At 34.6% G+C, this 15,130-nt stretch overlaps 1 protein-coding gene across 1 annotated transcript; it reads right to left on the reverse strand.

Annotated features, from left to right (window-relative positions):
• Positions 1–1,680: 1,680 nt before the first annotated feature.
• Positions 1,681–14,437, reverse strand: LOC111018345 (DNA repair protein UVH3). Its single transcript, XM_022294389.2, is given in 20 exon segments — positions 1,681–2,464; positions 3,138–3,680; positions 3,834–3,918; positions 5,198–5,334; positions 6,430–6,709; positions 6,808–6,893; positions 7,654–7,848; positions 8,287–8,814; positions 8,892–9,844; positions 9,847–9,896; positions 10,057–10,241; positions 10,629–10,682; positions 10,777–10,854; positions 11,321–11,435; positions 11,519–11,646; positions 11,724–11,795; positions 12,835–12,943; positions 13,029–13,210; positions 13,956–14,206; positions 14,282–14,437. Coding segments are annotated over 20 exon segments (4,737 nt in total). The 5' UTR covers positions 14,370–14,437; the 3' UTR covers positions 1,681–1,846.
• Positions 14,438–15,130: the final 693 nt, after the last annotated feature.

Below are 15,130 nucleotides of genomic sequence, written 5' to 3' on the forward strand. Positions count from 1 at the left end.
ACTCGGGTAAAAACCTCCTTCCTTCAAACCTTTAAAACCTTCACAAATAGCCATTGTTTCCAAACTCTAACGCAGCCTGGAATGATGGTCTCGGAACAGGAGGAATCGGTTGGGTGATTCGAGATTGGGATGGTCAAATTGGGCATGCAGGTTTGTCTCTTTATAGCTGACAAACGAGAGGTCAAATTTTTGGAATCTGACCCTTCCTTGATTAAAAACAACAAAAAAAAAAAATAGAAAAAGAAACATATAAGTGACAATGGAAACAACAAAGGTTCAACAAGTCACTCAAGAAGGCATCTTTTATGTTAAAGTTTTAGTTATAATATTCATAAAAATACAATGATTATATTATTGAAAAAGAGAAAAGGTAATAAAACGTTGTACAAATTAGAAAAACAAAGCAGAAATTAGTTTCAAATGTTTGAATCATTACATAGTTTACTCAATTATATTTACATAAATAACATAAAATAAATGTATATTTTCAAATATAGCATAAAATTTTATATTTTAAAAAATAACACATTCTAAATCAAACTTAAACTTAAATGTAATAAAAAATATAAGAAAAGTCAAATTTATGCTACATATTAAAAAAAATGAAAAATTATTATATTTTTAAAAATATATATTAAATGAATTTATAATATATAACGTGATTTCTAATCATACCACCAGCCCCACAACTTTTGGGCATAATAAGTCATGTGGTTCTATAACAATATTGAGTGGCTCTTCAAAGAACTAAAATGCCTAAAACGACAAAATAATAATAATAATAATATATTATCTTTTAAAGATTATTTAACAAAAAAAAATATTTCATTAGAAAAGTATCCTTTTCACCCAATTTAATGGGTAAGGTATAATATAATCTTGAACTTAATAAATGATATAAAATTCAATTAATAAAGCAATAAAAAAATGTTATCCTCAGTAAATTTAGTAGTAAAGACATGTAATTACCTTCTTTGAAATTGAAGGTTCAAATTCTCATCTCTTAGTATTGAAAAAAAAAAGATGTGGTGAAAAATTAAAATACTAGAATTCAGCCACAAAATTCAACATATAAAAAATTCTCAAATTTAGTAACAAAAACGCTTAAATTCAACTAATTATTGATGTTATATAAAGTAGAACATAAATTCAAAATTTTAGTTATTTAATATTATATCATAAAACTAAAGCAAGCTCGAACAGCCATTAACCATTTCAACATTCTTAATTCATTTAAAATTTCTAATTGAATAGTGAGAAAAATGCTGTAAAAAGTCGGAGTATTGATTAAACAAATTAAGTTAGTAAAATGGATAGAATACAACACCAAAATTAGAAGAGATATCCCTATTTCCAAGTTAATTAGGGTTTAAAATTTGTTGAAAAAACTACATAATTATGTCCCTAAAATTTGACCTATCACTAAAGTCTAAATTTTAAAATTCAACCATTTTGCCCTCTAAATTTCAAAAAAATCACCAAAAGTAATCCTGATTGCTTTCCGTTAGCTACAACAACGGAAAACTAACCGTTTGAACGCATAAATTAAAATTTCCAACTACTGCAGACTTGTTTCAAGCTTTCAACTAAGTAGCAGACCTTTGGTGCAGTCTTCTTTTCGTTCAATAAAAATTTTTAATTGACTTTGATTCAAGATCCTCCTTTCAAAGAGGTTCCAACTAAGAAAAATAGAGCAGACCAATATTTAATGAAACACAAATTCAAGGAGAACTTTACTTTAAGATAGCTCGGACAAGAAATTCCTCTCTCGGAAGTTTGGGACATGTCCAAAAGAAGAGAATGGATAAAAGGAGGTCAATGGAGAATCTGAATTCTTACCTTTGTCTCAGTACTTCCTCCTCTTCCTTCTCAGATTGGGCATGGCACTTAGAGCTCCTCCAAATGCACTTACAGAATGATCCTTCTCTTCTTCTTGCACACCCTCACCTCCCTGGGAAGAGTTTGGATTACATACACGATTTGGGTTGCCCGTATCGAGCAGAGAGTCTACACGTGCATCAGTACCCTCCTTGTTCTGGACTGAACTTGTACATTTTTCGGGATGGAAGGTTGATTGATCAGGATCATGTTCAGAGCGATCTTGGAGATCTTCTGAGACAGTTGCTCGGCCGGGGTACGCGTCCGGGTCAATGCATTCATTGTCGTCGTCTAAGCAAAATCCACCCCCCATTCTGAGGTAGTCTTCACTGTTGTTAGCCTCCAAGGAAGGATCTATATCCTGGCTCATTTCATCTTCTACTGGACAGAAACCACCTCCAGTTTCAAAATAATCCTCTTGTGGAGGTCTCTTAGGAGTTCCGAGATCACGTTCTGTTTTTTCGGATTGGTCATGGATCACATCATGCTCTTTGGCTTCATCATTGGAGAATCTATCACCATTATAGTCTGATGGTTGATCTGCATCACCCATCGTATAACTTACAGATTTTCGGATCCGAGATGACTGTATCGGTAAACATTCTAGTTAGGGAAAATTAAGTCATCTAAAAAAAAGAGATCGCTACCCAAACATCACATTTATTAATCTCAGATGTCTCAAACAAGAAAGAAACGAACAATTACCTCAAATTTATAAGCAATATACATTTCATCTAATTAAAGACCCAAAGCATAAATACAAATACAAGACATGGATACGATATGACACGAAAACGATGACACCTGATTTTCTAAAAATATATATGACACGAATATAGCAATGGCACTATTATTAAAATACATACCATTTTTGTACGTACAAAAAATTTAAAATCAATAAGTTTAAGCATTTTTATGCTGAAAAAATGAGTTTGATGTGTTTTGCTTTAACTACTATTTATGTCTTTGTCTATAATACGTTCAAGTGTTCTATATACGTGCCTAAAAGTGTCAATCCATATTTAATTTGTAAAACTAGTTTATGACTCACGTCTATTGAGCTAACAAGTGTCTAATATGTGTACAATAAGTGTCTGTGGTTTTTAGTTAAAGACTATATGCATTTTAGTTAAAGACTATATGAAAACTCAGAAGTGATGCCCATTGACCAAGTAACTGGATAGAGGTTAAAGACATAAGAACTGTAAATATTAACATAAGAATAAAAAGGAATCAGCCACTTTCAAAGTCAAACTTACTCTTCTCCTTTCTTGAGGCTCCTCCAAGTTCACAAAATCACATTTCTGGTCATCAAATTCATTTTCATCATCACTGGAGCTGGTTTCAACCAATTCAGTAGTAGGACTTCCCTTCATCTTTCCTTTCGGTTGCAATCGTCCTCTCCCTCTCCCTTTCCTTTCACCTCTACCTCTCCCATTCTTATGTGATCCCTCATTTCTATTCCGATTTCCTTTCTCCTTCATTGTTAGTTTTTGACCCTTTGCAGGTTGAGATTGCTCTCCATGTAGCTGCCTTTTCCTTGATGGTTTTCCGAGCCTCTTTTCTACGTCATCTACATTCGAACAAGAACCTTGTATTTCTGATGAACATTTCTCAGATTTCTCCTGAGGTTCAACAGAAAGTTCTCTCTGTTTATTTGCAGAAACAGCCCGCACAGCGTCATCCATCAATACAGCAGACTTGCTCCCAGTAATACCTCTAACAGCTTTCTTTATTCTCTTACTGCGGATTTTAGCAAATCGTTCGTCGAAAGTGTAAAATGTCTCTAATCGAAGTTGAGTCTACAAGAAAACAATAAATAAAAAGATGAGAGCAAAGACAACTTTTTCTCATCATTTTGTGGACTATGGGGAAAAAACATAGGGGCAAAAGCACACAAAATAAAACATCCTTTCATCTTTACAAACATGAGAGACAGAAAGTAAGTAATTAACCTCATGTTTGCTGTACTCTTTCAAGACTGGCAAAAGCAATTCATCGGCCTTTGAGTTATCCCACCCAAACTTTTCCCAGCATAATCTGCAGCATACATAGCGGGTTTACTTTGGAACTTTTCATTCAGAAAACGAAATAGAACGGATGTACAAGGGTAAACAAAGAACCAGCCCAATGGCAGGGGATCCACCTAAAGGAAGGGACTCCAATCCAAAAGGATTACACTAACTGATAATTAAAAAAACTTAGAAACCAACCCCATTAATATAATAAGCTCCAATTTTCCATCGATCCCTTCACCCTAAAGATTCTACTATTTCTCAAAATCCATATCCCTACCAAAGGTTTACTTGTAAATATATATGACATGTCCAGGGGATATTCCATTGTCTTAAATATAAAATGTAGGCTCAATCCATGAATGTAATAAATTGCAGAAAACATTATATATAATATATCATAAAGCTCAACTTCGAGACGTCAATGGACCCAGAAACATTAATGGGATTTTTTGTGATGCTTTCAAGAGATAAATATTTTTTTTTCGAGGCAACTGCCTCACCAGTCACCCTACAACCATTTAATGCCGGGAAACACATAGAAATTACTATTTCTAAAGTAGGTGGCCATCATGGGATTCGAATCCATTTCCTCCTAATTAACCCTAGTCCCTTTGGACCAATGAGCCACCCATGATGGTTGCTTCCAAGAGATAAACATTACAAATAGAAAAGGCTCTAGGTTAGAACTAAAGATAGCAGGAGACATATCCATGCTCGGCTCTACTGAAAAATACTAAAGATGACGAAAAAGAACCTCCATGTTCTCAAATAAGCAATCAACTGCGTGATGTACAGTCATCCATTCAATAGAGAAAAGAAGACCAAAAGAAACAACCGTATTTTCAAGGCCAAAGAGAAATCATTTAGTAGTTTCTTTGGACAATTTCTCCTTTTCAGCTCTCTCATGGTGTAGAAATTCACCTTACTTCCATAGCTACAGTTCATCTTCTGTTTAGGCCAATCGGAAATGCTTTTTGTACCTTCCCAGGCTTGAAATTGATTTCTCCCCATATTTGTGTAATTTTATCATATCAATTAAATGATGGAATGGTTCTCGTTTAACAAATATGTATAATAATAATAATAATAAAAATAAAAAAACAGTGTGGGTGCGGCGTGCGGGTATTCTACATAGTTTCCAATTCATCTAGGGAAAAGTAATGATGACATGACTATGAATGAATCTTTAATACGGAGATGCCTCTCTATATGAAGATTGCTGCTAAAATTGAAAATAAACAAACCATCGTAATTATGTCAAAAATATAAGATTTACCCACATTAGAAGCATATGGTCTCACCTGCGGAGGACAAAATGGTCTGGCTTTCCCCAGGAGAAAGATTCTGCTGACTTGTCCACTTGTGGGCAGGTGTAAGCAGAAATGACCATTTCACTAGGAAATTCAGAAGGGATGTGCCAGTTCTTGCTAACATTTCTCTAAATACAGAATCAGATAATGGCAACTAGGTGAGAAAAACTTGCGTATAAAATAACCTCCATTATCCCCTAATAAAGAAAATAGGCTAAATCTGGTTAATGTTTAGGCGTTTCTTTGATTTAAGTCTCTATAGTTTAAAAAGTTTCAATTTAGCCTCTCATATTATAATATTTTTCAATTGTACTGTTCTCGCTAATAAATGTTAAAATTGAATGATGATAAACTTTCATGAAATGATACTTAGTAAGTCGGCTGAAATTTAGAAGAGAAATTAGACCTAAAGAAAGAAAAGCCAATTCTTTTTTGGGCAAATTCTTGGAAATTTGGTGGCGGAATTAGCAAAATTCCTCACTTAAAAAGTGGCTTAATTCCTTCTCAAAATCTCTACTGACAATAAGGGTGAATTTTATATATCTTTTAAGTTGAGTACTTTTTTAAGTAATATCTATCAAGTGCTTAACCTACATAAACTACATGAGTGACTTTAGTTTTATATATATAAGAAATAAACTACAACAGGGTAAAGACACCCCAATCCAAGAGAGATACAAAAAGCCTCAGCAATTAGTCAATAAAGACGGAGAACTATAGTAATAAAGAGGAGAGGATTTACATCAAGTGATACCATAAATAAAAATAAATAAAAACCTACTTCAAAGAACCTTTTTGATAATCATCACACAAGTATTTCTTCAAAAAGGAATTTTAAAGCAATACAATTTTTCAAAAATATTTTTTATTTATTACCAAACATTTTAGATTTTTTTAAAATCACTTTCAATTATAAAGTCAATGTACTAAACACCCTCTAAATTAGTAATTCTTCCAAAAGTGCTCAAGAAAAAAAAAAGTTTATTTAAAATACACATTTTTTAAAGTCATCCCAAACATATCATGTCAGGTAAGATTATCGTAAGCCCATTTTAACATCCAAAATACATAATTGAAAAGGTTAACTATGAGAAACTAAATTAAAACTTTTTAAACAATTAGGAATAAATTGAAAACACACCCCAAATTTAGGTACCAAAACACATATTTAGCTAAGAAAATATTAAAAACAGAATGTATAGAGTAGGAGAGAAATATCTCACATGCTTCTTCATGAAACTCTGTTTAACATCTATGTTTTCCTTCAGATCTTCAGAAATGTCCTCTCCAGATGCAGAACCGTCCCCAACACTGCTATTTGAGCAGGTTGTGTCCTTCTCACTCGCTTTTGACCCTCTTTTTCGAGAACTCAACCCTGTTTGTGCACTAAGCGTGCCTAAGATGCTTGGATCTGGCGATTCAATCCATTCTTTGAATTTTTGGAGTCCATCTTCCTCTGGAAATGCGTTCATAACCTCAATGGCATTTACTATGCCAATCCCACTATATCATGCAATTGAAATTTGTCTTGATGGAGAATTTGTTTCCAAGCAAATGATAAGTTCTTATCAATAAGGCAGGAACATTCATGTTTAAGTTACCTAATGCCTTCTGTATAATCACTTCCAAGTAGTAGTGCCATGCGAATTATCTTGTCTCGGTTCAGACCAAGCTCATTTTCAACATCCTGAAAGTAGACGCACAATAGGCAGATTGTTAAGCAACAAACTACATGGAAATCTTTGATACTTTTCAATAACAATTCTACTTAATGAATGGGAAAAAGCAAAGGGGAGAAAAAAAAAAATATCCATTGTCAGTTCCAAAGATAAATTATTTAAAAAAAAAAATGAACACAGGTTTCATTGAATACTGAAAAGTTACAAAGTAATATCAAGAAAATAAATTCTCCTAAATCACAAGCTAAACCATATAATATAACAAAGGAAGTCCCCCCAATTCCAATCTTCGTCAATTGATGAAGAACCACAATTTTAACCCATCAAAACCTCACCAATAAGCACCCCAAATTTGAATTGATAACAAAATATTATAATTATAAATAAAAAAAAGCATTAGAAAGGGAACCCCATGAAGAGCAATCTGAATATAGGAATAAACTGATTAAAGCCATAGAGAAAATCTTTAGTGGAGGAATAAACTGATTGTATCACTCCCAGATTATAAACCTAATGATGCAGAGAACTTTCATAATCATTGATCAGTGGATAAGATAAGCATAGAAACACATTCCATCATGACCATGCTTTGTGACCCAAAACAAGTTGATCTATGTCTATGCCACCCATTAAATAGTCAAGCATCAAAATAATGGTTAAAAATAAAATAGCACCACCAAAAGTTTTAATCAAATGTGGGTTAGCATGGTAAAATTGATAACAACAATAGAGAGAGCGAGTATGCATGCAGCTCTACCAGATTCAGACCTTCATAAAATATGTCTCAACATATTTGCGGTCATCAAATATATTCTTGTAAACACTTCTTGCCCCAAACAAGAAAACGTCAGAGTCATCAGTCACCACTCCATCAACGAGATTTGCAAGTTCCATATAAGCACATTGAGCTTCCGCTTCCATAGGAGCAATAATATATGGTAAGCCAAACATTTGCAATAATTCCTGTAGAGAATCAGATGAATCAAAATATTCAATTTTCTCCATTCTCAAAAAGAGAGAACTCAAATAGCACATAAAACAGACTTTATTTGTAATAATTAAAGAATGTTGTGTTCGGTAGTGTTAAGAGAAAGTTAAGGCACGCCAAACTGAATAAATTGGGCATGGCAGTGAAAATCTCTTGGACTACCAAGAGTTAATGGGTTAAATCCCTATGAGTCCCTCTAATCACAAAAGCATTCTCACCACTAAAAATTGACCAAATCATGCAAATTACTCAACCCTTCTCATACCCTCTCAAAAAATAAATTGTTGGTACTTCTGGGAATAGATTTCTTTTAAGTGTATTATAAAATGAAAGATATAATAAAATAAACAGTTTAAAACTTACAAAAATTGACTTCTTTCCTCACTAATATGATGAGAAAAAACCACACAGACCTGACATTCTGCAAACATTTCACTGCCGACAGATTCAGCATTACGCTCAAGCCTTTTCTGCTCATCTCCAAGATTCAAACGTTCCTGCTCCAGAATTGAAATTCTATTTGTTAATTCATCCTCTGTAAACTCAATCTCTGCATTGCTTATTACTTCAACTGCAGGTTTTTGCGCATCATTCTCCTCCAGCAAAATATCACTACTAAGCTCGTCAACAGGAAAATTCTGATGATTTTCGCTGGCAACAACTTTGGGGGAGGAATCAACTTCAGGAGTGTAACTGTCTTCCATCCCAACCATATGGCAAGGAGGTTCAGTTAATTTATTATTTATCCTATCCCCAACCAGAACTGCACCAGATGCATCCCTTGATAAGGGCTTAAGAGTATCATCGTTTTCATTTGAATCTTTATGAGAAACATCCTTATAAGAAGCATCCAGCTTTTCTGTAACTGTGTGGGTTGTGGTATCTAATAACACAATACATTCTGAACATTGCTTTTCTTGAGATGAACTCTCAGTTGTCTCCTGGATATACAGTTCAGAGTAAGGACCCTGCACTTCACATAAAAGAATTTTAGATTACAAACTAGAGATTAGATTACCTTCCTCCCAGTAGAATCATTGGCTTTTGAACAACTCATTCCATCAGCACCATCCACATTTTTTAGTCCAATCACATTCTCATTTTGGACACTCGTACATTGTTCAAGCATTTTCCCAGCACTTTCTGGTTTTTGATGTTCAGATAGTACAGAGCCAGGTTTTCTATCTCCTACATCTTTCAGACTTCTTCTTATTGCCTCCTGCAAATCTGCCTCTTCCTCCAAAGAACCTTTGGAAACCGACTTTCCTGATTCAGCAGCTCCAAAAGGAACTGGGTTGACATGATCACAAACTCCTTCCTCCCATTCAACTTCACTCTCATCACTAACTCTTCCTTCCACAAACGGGTGATCATCCACTTCAACATTTTTTGGACTATAAGTTTTCCCTTCGACTGCTTCCTCCCAACCAGAATCTGTAGTACCATCAAAAGAGAGTTTTTGGGATGACTTGTCAAAAGAAGCCACTTGTATAGGATTTTCAGCGGCTAAATGAGTAAATAGATCATCATCACCATCAAAAGACTTATCACCCTCATCTTCAAGCAATATTTCTATAGCAGTGTCTTCATCTAGCATCGACCCTCGGCTTCTCAAACTCAACTGAACAGATTCACTAACACCTTCATATGGAGTATCTAAATCTTGGCTTTGAGAAGAATGACTTTTTGGATTACAAATTTCACTATTTTGCACAGGTTCATGATTCACAACCTCATTTGCACTGGCATTCTTCTCTATCTCTTTCATCAAATCCAAGTTCCTTTCTAAATCACGTGTCATGCGCATCCCCATCGCCCTCACCCTGCTAACTCGAACACGTCCTCTCTCATCCAAAAACGTCTCAATATTTTCCTCAAAAACCCCCGTCTTATCAGGGGTTGATCGAGCCAAAGCATTGGATGTACTAGGAACTTCTGTATTATTCAGGGAACTTAAAGGTTGCTGCCTCTTGGTGCCTGTAGGTCTTCGTCTCCGCTCTTCTCAATTCTAGATGCAAGTACCCTGAGAAAATCAAACACCTCATGAATCTACTATATTCTACAAGCCCAAAACAAGCAAGTATTCAATGGAAAAAGAACAACTTAAATCACACCCCAATGCACGTCCAGACGACTTTATCATGTAGATTGATCTCATAAAATACAGAATTTGAGCAACTCACTGTTTATCACCCGTAAAGGATGATGAAAATATAAATTCCCTGTTTGCTTCAGAGGCAATTCTCGATGTCTGTACACCACCAACGCCTCTCCCAGAAGCAGCCTTCTGCACTTGATCAATATCCCGGCGAAAAGCAACAGTTTTAAGATATGCCTGTATCTGTAGCTCGGAAAACTTTGCAGGGTCCTACAATAAATGAAATCAACTAGTAAGATGACATTAGCAGTAATTAGAGGGGTAATAGAAGTATACCCAAAACCAAAACAAAAAAAAATATATATATATATATACACAAATTGCAACAGTGACTTTTCAAAGATATTGAATAAACTAGCATCAAACTACAATAGATCTCATCAACAATTAAGGGAGTCGAAAAGGATATTAAATCTACCTAAAAATAACAATTACTACGGTAAAAGCGATATCTCATCTTCCCCCTTGTACTTCTCTTTTTTGTAATGAGAAGTTTCTTTATATGTGTATATATATAGATAGATAGATAGAATCAAGTCTTGCAGTTAATGTTCTAAAATATATGACAGATGCATATTGGACCATTTCAGAACCAACCTTCTTGACCCTTTGATATTTCTGTCTGTTCTCTGCCATTAATCTCTCTCTCATCTGCACCAAGAATATATTTGCATTAACATGTGCCAGCATATAGTTAGATGACTACGACAATCATAATGATACTTGATACATATCCGGAAGTTACCTGAACAAGAAGATCAAGTTGAACTGATGGTGGCAAAGCAGCCAACACAGAAGGGTCGACTACCCCGTCCATTTCAGGCTGTCCAAAGTAAACACAAACAATATGACAGTCACGATAGATAACTTATAAGTTGAGGACCCCCAGCATTTCAGTAAGCCTAAGATTCACAATCTCAAAATGATATACTATCTAATTCGTAATTGTCTGCACAAAGAAATGGAGGAAAGATTAAAGTATTGTAGTTCTAAGAATAATTGTAAAAAGTTTGTAGTTTTGAAACTATTTAAAATGAAAATGATAATTTTGAAACTATTTATAAAACTATGGCAGTCTCTGTTCACGTGTGAAATTGAAAGGATGATCTCAGGTATATTCGGAACTTTTTCTTGTCTTGAAGTCAGCGTATCCAAGTTTATTTCCTGAAGCTTTTAAGTTGGTAAACATGAGAAGAGAATTTAAGAAAGCCACCATGGTATGATGGTGAAGAATATTTTGTTTGACATAAAATCATATGAACTACAGAAATCTGTCAGCTATAGCATACCAAAATCATCTCTTCATCTTCATCATCTGTATCTTCATCCAGATTTGCAGCAGCAGATACGGATGCATTTTCATTCAAACTTCCTGCTTCCTCTGCTGCAATGGAGGCCGCCAACCTAGAATGATCACAACAGAAAAACATGCAACTAACACAACCCAATGACAATAGAGTTGTAACCCAAGTGTACGTGCACCCTACATCTCATCTAAATTTTGCTGATGGGCACCTCTTGAGGCCACTTCCATCCTTTCTGTATCACTCCCCACTGCATGAATTTCATCTGACAAAATCTTCTTGCCCTTTGAGTCATTCTTGTATTTCTGTTTCTGGATCCAACATCCTGTTCATCAGGTCTCTTATTTTTCTCCCTCCAATTTATTGAGAAGAAATATTAGACCCTAACCTGAAGTAGTTCATATTGTATTGATGAAGGCAGAGTAGAAAATACATCTGGATCAACTTCATTCATCAATGGCTGAAAATGTTGGAAAAAAAAAAGACAAATTAAAGTCTTTTTTTTTTTAGATAAGAAACATATCTGTATTGATAAAAAAAAGAGAAACAAACTAGAGGCTGGGGTAGAGGGAACCCCACCAAACAAACTAAACAACCGCTTCCCAATTGTTCATAAACATGGAAAGGTTGTAGTTACAAAAGAATTTACTATAAGTGATGCAGGGACATGCTTTGAGATCAAGAAATTCCTCTAACATCAAGAAGACAGAGCAGATAAATCAATGTAGTAGAGATACTCTTGAAGTGTAGAAAAAAATATTCCCCAAACAAGAGCAGGGACACGCTTTGAGTTTTATAACCTCTCCCGGTTTTAAAAAGGGAGTTATGTAGTTTTTTTTTTTTATGAGAAACCAAGCTTTTCATTGAGACAAATGAAAACAAAAGCACATGAACAAGGGCATACCAAAAAAAACAGCCCGCAAGGAAGAACCCCACTAAAGAAAGGGTCACTTGAGTTATAAAGTACAGACACTTGAGTTTGGTAAATGTCAACATCTGAAATACATCACCAACAATACATCACTTCTTCATATATATATATATACTCTTTTTTTTCCTGTTGTTGCAACTGAGGAAACTGAAAACGTATCCGGGCAACACACAACAGAAGCATTACAGAAAGATGAAATTTGAATAAATAAAAGTAGATTTGTTAGTTCAATTTATACTAAGTTATTTTCTTCAACTTCTCGCAGGTGTCCCTGTATTTTACATAAAAATGCTAGCTCCTTTGATTAAAAGAATACATATTCTTCAATAAAAATAAATAAATAAGGAAAACTGAAATTTCAGAGAAAAGCATCGGCATAAAGAGAATAAATGAACCAACATAATGCAATGCCCCAAACAACAATGCAAAAGCTTTACAAATAAAATTTTGAACACGAAACCATTACATTGATAAATACCCAAATGAATTTGAAGTATTGTTTTGATAAGATCAGCACGTGAGCTAGACATAATAATCATCATGTTACATCCACATGCCGGAAACTTACCAGTATTGACTCTTCACCACTGTTGTCTTTAGCAAGAGCAGCACCAGAAAAAGAGGAAGAGCTGCTTGTGAAAAATCCATTCTCTTCAGCCATGATCGATGCTGCCAACCTAATTGATCAACCAAAAAACCTATCAAACCACATTCTTCTGAGTATTTTCATATTTTAGTAATATACACAGAGACATATCTCACATTCCATCTAGTTTTTCATGATCGCCACTACTTGTGGTTGTGATGCTTTTGTTCCTTCCAGAAGTACCATCTGCAGTTCTTTTATGGTTTGGCAAGTTCTTCTTTTTTGGTACATCCTGCCTCCTCTGCTGTTTCTGGTTCTGAAGATCCTCAGCTAGTTCTTTCAACCTCATTGCCTTTAGCTATTGAACAAAAGGTAGAAATTAAAAAAGTTCAAAAATTTAACTCTCAACTGCAAGTTGCAACTTAATTTAAAAAAATAAAAAATAAAAAGGACCTAGCGGAAATACCACTATTTAGTTGGGAGAAAAACAACGGTTATGAAATATTAGATAAACTATGACTTATATCTTCATCTTCGTTGAGATGAAGATTTCACCTTTCAACTGAACACACCTATCTGGGAACATGGTAGTGATTTGCTTCCTATGTATTACTGAATGGTAAAACTGCATACATCCAAAACACTACTAAAATTTAGCACCACTACCGTCCAGTACAATATTCATTAATATAACAAGTAATGTAAAGTGAAATTCCATTTTATTTTGGTGTAAAAGACAAGTTCTTCCCATAAAATCAGAATATCAACGATGGAAATCAGCTTGAGATATTTCTGTTTAATCACACTTGGCCCCTCGAAAAACACACTTCTGAATTCTGCTAAATAAAATTTCAAAACACGAGCACGATAATTTCTGTAGACGAATGGACAAGTTCCAGCATACAACTCCAAAATTTAAGACTCACCAAGGTCAAGAACATGAATAAATGATTAAATATACCACAACATATCAACTTAAGCTTTAGGACTTGCGGTGATTTAACATCCTATTACTGTATATATAATTGAGCGTGGAAATCAACAAAAAAAAAAAAAGCGGAACTACAAGCTATAAGTTGAAAAAGACCGGAAACCAAACTCACATGATTGAGAAGCAATTTCTCGGCAGTCTTACGAACTTTAGCCTGGGCGTTCTCACGCTGCCTACGGCGCGCAATCAAAGTACGGCGCTTGAGAGCGGGGGTTGCACCATCAAAGACGAAAACAGGCTTAGTCCGCAAGAATAGAAGTTTACAAATTCGGCGAAAGAAACCGAGCAAATGGGCGTTTCGGACCATTTCCCCTCTCTCGTCGCGCATTGCCTTTATGAATTGCACCATCCAGATGCTCGCATCTTCAAAGGAAAGAAACAAACAAAACATTTTGAAAATTGCAGAGGTGTGATTGGAAAGGAGAGATTTGAATATACCGATGGCGAGCTTCTTGCCGGCTAGGGTTTCGACGGAGACACGGCGGCCGACGGGGGCCAGTAGCTCCCAAAGACCCTGCACTCCCATTTTTCATCCGCTTGACCTTCACGATTCTGCTTCAGTTCCTCGTTGCCGCCAACCGCTGGAGAGAACTCCAGCTTATTTATACGCGATACTAATTTCGCCCATCAGACATTTGAAATTTTTGGGATACAAAAACGACGTCGTCTCTCTCCCCCTAACGACGTCGTCTCTCGCAAGATTTTGGTTCAAATAATCAAGTAATATCACCAATGCTTAACTGGCAAACTCTTTTTCAATAGTGGTAAATACGAAGATATTTATCTATTTATCAGAAATCATCCGGACCATATTTAATTCAATGAAATGGAAATGAATTTTTCCATTCCGTATTTATCAAATTGTAAGAATGGAATCAAATGGCAGGACACACTCTAAACTTGATAATTTCATTATTAAAATGAACAATCTCATCCCTCTCTAGTACCAGATCAATATCATTCACGTTCCTTATTTCATGGGATCACACACGTTTATTATAGCTACTTTGCTATTATTATCTTTTCTTTATGGGCTTATAACCTTTTTATTAATTATTTTTATCATTTATATTACTACTAATTTTTCTTCCAATAAAAATTGATACAACTTCTATGAGTTATTTTATTATAGAATATTATAAATTTATATCTAATTTAATTTTTTTAATTTTACTTTGTTATTATTAATTAATTACCAATAATTTTTTTTAATATAATTGATTGGTATTAAATATTGAATAATAAAATTTAATAATATTTTTATATTAAATGATAGTTGTTCTAATA

The sequence above is a fragment of the Momordica charantia genome, unplaced genomic scaffold (assembly GCF_013281855.1).
Source record: "Momordica charantia cultivar OHB3-1 unplaced genomic scaffold, Mcharantia_2.0 BLBB01000014.1, whole genome shotgun sequence".
Classification (NCBI taxonomy): Eukaryota; Viridiplantae; Streptophyta; class Magnoliopsida; order Cucurbitales; family Cucurbitaceae; genus Momordica; species Momordica charantia.